The 6,012-nt window shown below is 34.0% G+C and overlaps 1 protein-coding gene across 1 annotated transcript in view; it reads right to left on the reverse strand.

The window, feature by feature from the left end:
* Positions 1-239: 239 nt before the first annotated feature.
* The window catches only part of LOC118203641 (uncharacterized), a 32,558-nt gene continuing 26,785 nt past the window's right edge, over positions 240-6,012 (reverse strand). The window contains exon 2 of the mRNA XM_035375922.2: positions 240-2,242. Within this exon, the coding sequence (XP_035231813.1) occupies positions 1,184-2,242 (1,059 nt within the window). The 3' untranslated portion in view covers positions 240-1,183. The remainder of the gene's footprint in view (positions 2,243-6,012) is intronic.

A 6,012-nucleotide genomic window follows, 5' to 3' on the forward strand; every position in this document is an offset into this window, starting at 1 on the left:
TGAAAGAATCCAAATTTAAACAGATAATTGATTATTAAGCAGAGTAGATATTATTGTGAGCCTGCAAATGTAAAATTAAGTTTCAAATTCAGATACTGTATTAGTGCAAAAGAAATCATATGTTACTTTTAACAGAGCACCTGAAATCAGTAAAAAATTGGAGTTACTTAAAAAAACTTAAAGGTTTACTAACAGGTAAAGAACTAGTAAATGATTGTAAAAAACTGAACAAAACACAATTTGCTATATATTATTTATTTTTAACAATGCGATCATGTACATAAAATAAAATAATCATGTTGATGTGATCATATACAGCCTAAACGTAAAAGGCTTTTGCATCAATATATGCAAGACATGAAATTCTCGACAAGGTAAATTATAAGTTATACAAGACAATAAAGCTTCAACACATAATTAACAGTTGTGAATTCTTTATTTTTTAACATACCAAAAATGAAAATATACACAACTTTTTACATAATGATTGTCAGCAGTATTCACGAAGACTGATAGTTTTGTGAAATTACTGCATATCTGGAATGAATATTTTGAAGATAATCTAATACAAAATAACTGTAATGTCACGAAGGAATGAAGCAAAGCTATTTGATATTTTTATGAGGATACTTTTAAAAATATTAGATTATATTATCAATTCAGCGTGCTTAAAAATGCGTGCTGTCAGGGTGATTCTAATTCACTGATTAACTGTTGTTAATGTAGTGACAAAAATAAGTAAATCATAGTATTAGATTAGTATTAATCATAGTATTAGTCATTATGACACTACTTTAATAATTATATATAATTTATGATCGTTGAAGAAAACAGCATTATTCTATTCTAAATCAAAACCAAAGGTTTAAAAAATGCATTTTCTTCATAGCTCATAAGAAATAATCATACAGTCTTTTTAATTTAAAAAGAAAAAACTCTTTATACAATGATGAAAAAATTTAATGTTTTTTTTCAATTTAATCTTTCAGTTCCAAAATGTGAAATTCGCTATGAACTGTTTCACATAAATACGACGTGTAAAGTATCAAATATAAAACAATGTTGTAAAAAAATTAAAAATAGAAACAGTACATCATGAAGTTCAAAAAGGAACACATCAATGTGAAATAAGACTTTTATTTCTATCTTTCAGCAAAGAAATAAAATATAGCTCCTACTAATCTCACCAGGATCCCTTGCTACTTGGATAGTTACCTATGTATCCTGTTCGCTGTCCTGACCATGTGTTACCCCCAATTGTATTAATTCTTGGGCTAGTTACTCCTTTATAATTACCCTGATATCCGTATCGATCATTAACATTTCCACCTGCCCATGAGCTCCCTTTCGTCCCCGCAGTGCCATAACCTCCGCTTCCCCAACTTGTTTGTCCTGGGTATGTGCCTCCATATCCAGAGCCATAAATCTGATTACCTAAGCCTTTACTTGTGCCTTGGCTTGTGTAACCACTTCCATAACTTGGATAACCATAACCAGGTTGATATCCGGATACGCTACCACCATAGGAACCACTGTATCCCTTATCTCCTCTGTATCCTCCAGCTGGCCAGTTATAACCTCCATTACTCCCTTTTATTTGATTGCCCCCATACCAACCACTTCCATAACTACCTCCTTGGCCACCTTGTCCATACCAACCCTGATTACCCGAAACGGTGCCTTTATAGTTGCCACCATAGCCTCCACTTGCTCCAGACCCCGGACGTCCTCCGTAGCTTCCACCCCAGTTTGAACCACCCGTTGACCAACCTTTGTTGCCATAACCTCCAAGATAACCTCCTCGACCTGGAACCACATAACTTCCCGAACCACTTGGGTATCCATATGCTCCGCTCCCGATGTATCCACCTTGATACCCAGGTTGATAACCACTTTGATACCCTGATTGATAACCACTTTGATATCCTGGTTGGTAACCACTTTGATATCCTGGTTGGTATCCACTTTGATATCCTCCCTGATAACCTGGCTGATATCCTGGTTGGTAACCGCTACCACCATGAGCTGTTCCTTTGACGTTGCTAGATGGAGGATACCAGGTTTGTGTGCCATAGACAGGTCGATCCCAACCAGTTGCTTGTCTTACTAGATCTTTGGTGCCTGCTGTGCTCACATTATCCAGAGATGCAGCATTACCTCGATCTCCTTTATTTGATACGTCGGCAGCTCCATTAGTTGGAAGGTATGAACAAGCCGCTACGATAGAAACCAAAAATAGAGCCTGCAAATAAAGAAGCATTTTAATACATTCATAATAAAATCTGAAAATACAGTTATGAAGTACGTTATAGAGTGATGGTTTTTGAGTAACTACTCCCTTGAAAATCCCTCTTTGGTTTTTGAGAATTTTTTATAAGACCTTTTACTTTTGATATTTAATTTCAAACTGAGTTTTCGTTAAGCAGTTAAAAATACAGTTAAAAGTTAAAGTGTTCCCACTTAAATTACTTGTTTTAAGTGTTTCTACGTGTATCTTTATAATTAGAAGTTTTTTTACTTTCAGACAGTTTTCTTGAAAGTTTTTTTGATGGAACATTAATAGAATGGAGCCACCTCAATAATACTTAATCACAATTAATAATTAACCAAACAGTACTATTCCGCTCATCAGCTATGTAAAGTTTTAAAGTATGGCATTCGTAGACATATATTCATTCCATTCACACATTTCTACTGTTTTTATCTGACTGTATGGGAAGGCTATCTGTATACAGAGAGGGATGCCTTCGTAGGGAAAAATAGATTCTAGCGCTTCTATGACAAAATACCGTTAATGGCAAGAGTGCCTGTTAGTGAATTGAAATGATGGAATGAACTTTAATTTTGTTCTTAACTCGGGAATTATAAAACTTTACTTTCATGCTCTAAACAATACGAAATATTTTTGCTATCTTCTGCCAGTAAGTACAAAGTATTTTTAATGCATAATATCATTCTTACGTTCGTTTATACCGTACAGGCAGCAAAAAACGCATCTTAGAAAAAAAACCACAAATATTAAAGAGAAAAATATGCCAAATGAATCTGAAGTTCTTGCAATGTGGTTATAGTTTGTTTCTATAGAGTCAAAGGTAATGGGTAAATCATAATTTAAAAAAATTTAAAAGAGAAATTTTCTCTGATTTACACAGCTGGTATTAATTAAGCAGCAATAATAATTTGATTTATGTCATTTAGAGCGTTTAAACGATTTCTAATTAAATTAGCTATAGCATGGTCATGAACATTAAATTTTATTAAAAAATTTAAGAAGGTATTCCCTTCTCAAAAAATATTTTTTAATTATTAATATTTAAAGCTTAAGTTGTAAAAATTCATATTTGAGTTAATAAGAAAAGAAAATTCTCACTTAAAACATTACTCAAATTTTAATTATTATTATTACAAAATTTTACTACATTTATAATTTCCTTTAGGAATTCATGGACATAGTGTTTCTGACCAAACTGCTGAGAGAGGTAATTTGCTCAAAGACGAATCACATAGCTATGCAGAATCGAAAAAGTTGGAAGTGGCAATATCTACGAGCCGTTTTTTGCAGAGGAAAGTTGCCTTCATTATAATAATGTTCATGTATGGACGGTGGAAAAATACCTCGCTATGCGAACAAAGTAGCACAACACAGTTTTTTTTGTAAATATTTTATCCAGGATTACCAGGATATTTAACAGGCTTATACCTCAAATCCTTTAGTCTGTACAAATGGAATTATAAGGTATTTTTGAAGGAAGTCTTGTTAGAACTTTTAGGCAAAGAGCAGCCGGGTTCAGCAGTCGTCATGCCTTGAAATGTGATTTCAGGATGATAGGATCGCCACCGGATTTTAGCGGGGAAGTTCTTACACACTTAACATGACATGTGGATAAAAGTGAATCAGGCATCTTTGATTATTTTTTTCCCTAAGATTCCTTGAAAGTTCTGGTGTAAGACACTTTTGTGGGCAGTGCCCAGAGACTTGTTGCACTCAACTCAGTAGCTACCAAGGCAGTCTGGGTTTGATATCTTATGGAAAAGCACACTAGGTCTATATGTGCCTAAGGGATGGATGCCTTCGGGGAAGACTTTCTAAGAAAAACTGGCTGATATGGAACTGGCTCATAAAAACGTTACATATGGGAAAAACCACGAAAACGCCCATGCAGCCAACCCATTCGTGGGATATGAACCTCGGGCCGAAGTGAACCTCGGGCCGAAGTTCGTGGGATTTGAACCTCGGGCAGTGTTCAACGACTTAACCACTCGGCCGCTGGTAGGCCACCATGGCCGTCTGAGATAAGCTGGGAGTTTTCCAGACTGGTTTGTAATTCCATGCGCCGAAGATGTCAGCTATGTATTACATCTCGGAAGCACATTGTCGAACACTGGATGTGATCTCTGGGCATTTCGCAATACATTGCTTGTGTAGCACATACTTTTGCCTGTGCCTATTAATGAATCTCACTATGTTCCCTTAAGTACTGGATTTTTATTTCTTGTGTTCTATGCACGCTTACATATGACAAAAGTATTTTTGATCTTACGGAGCTGAATGATTCCGATCCGTCTTTCAGCAAACTACTACTATACGTGATACTGAAACATGCTGCATATAGAAATCCTGTGTTTATGAAGAGATGTTTTAAGTTTACATTTGAAGAATGCTAAAATTAAAAAAATCTCTATGCAGAGTCATTAAACGTTACGGAACTCGTATAATTTTAACAATTTTTGAACCCAATTTTGCATATTAATTTTCTTTTGCTAGATCTTTATTAGCATAAGGAACAACTTACTCGCTGGCCCTTTCTTCATTGAAAGATCGTATAAAAGTTTAAATGTCGTACAGTTTTACTGCCTCACGCGATCAAAATTTCTCTGTCTTATTTAATTAAGACCCGTCTTATTTAAATGAGACAGGTCTAAATACCTGTCTTATTTAATTTCTTTCTTAAACTGAAAATGTGCCTTAGGCACAAACTTTTGGAAATATAAGTGGTACAATTTTTTTAAAGACTTGCTTTATTACATTAAAAATAAGCGTATGTGTGCTGTGTACAACACTTGTACTTACGTTTTCAGCACCAAACGTGAACATGTTTCCGTGGCATATAAAGAGCTTGCATATGCTTGCGGAAATGTGTGTTATGATTCAATGTTGCCTGACTACAGCAAACTGTTCAGAGAGGTTGGAAAGTTTTTGAATTAGATATTGAATATGGGAAAACAATTCATTAAAAAGATAAGTTTACTTATTGGAAATGTATTGGTTTTGAGGAAAAAATAATTTGATTTGTCCTTCTTTATGGAGAGGAAAATGTTTCTGTTTATTTATCTTATTGCAAAATTGAATCAGTTGTTCAAATAGTTAACTTCGATTCCTTTATAATCAGGCATAATGCTTTTCGAGGAATAGTTTTAAAGTCAATTCGTTGCACTAAATAATGGCAGTGCATTGAGTAACAGTAAAATAAAATAACATACATACAAAAACAGATGCAAAACATCACTGAATAATGGCAGTGTATTGAGTGACAGTAAAATAAAATGACATACATACAAAAACAGATGCAAAAAATCACATAAAGCAGCAACCAAATGAGGGAATAAAGAAAAACGTGTAATATGTTTAGCAGGTTTTCTTATTTCATTTGGATAACAACTTTCGGTAACATAACGACATGATTAACAATAGACACGGATCCTTAGAATGTCAGTTACACTAAAGATCAAGATAATTTCAGTCACAAAATACATTTGCTACCAGTTACGTTTTAGATAATTACCGAATGATCAACATCTTGCTAGGAAGATTGATTGTTAATAAAATAATATTGCAAGAATTTCAAAAAATTGTGCAAGATATCTACCAAAAATTTGGATTAATAAATTATATATTCAGTGTAATCCAAAGCTAAGTCGCTAAATAAGCTAAGTCACGAGAGGGCTTTCTGTGAGCAAAGTTTTGTGTGGTTACAAGATTTACTTTTGGACAAAATGCCTTATGAAAAAATA

Source organism: Stegodyphus dumicola, chromosome 1 (genome assembly GCF_044657685.1).
Source record: "Stegodyphus dumicola isolate Sdum_Otavi_A_Nest chromosome 1, ASM4465768v1".
In the NCBI taxonomy this organism is placed as follows: Eukaryota; Metazoa; Arthropoda; class Arachnida; order Araneae; family Eresidae; genus Stegodyphus; species Stegodyphus dumicola.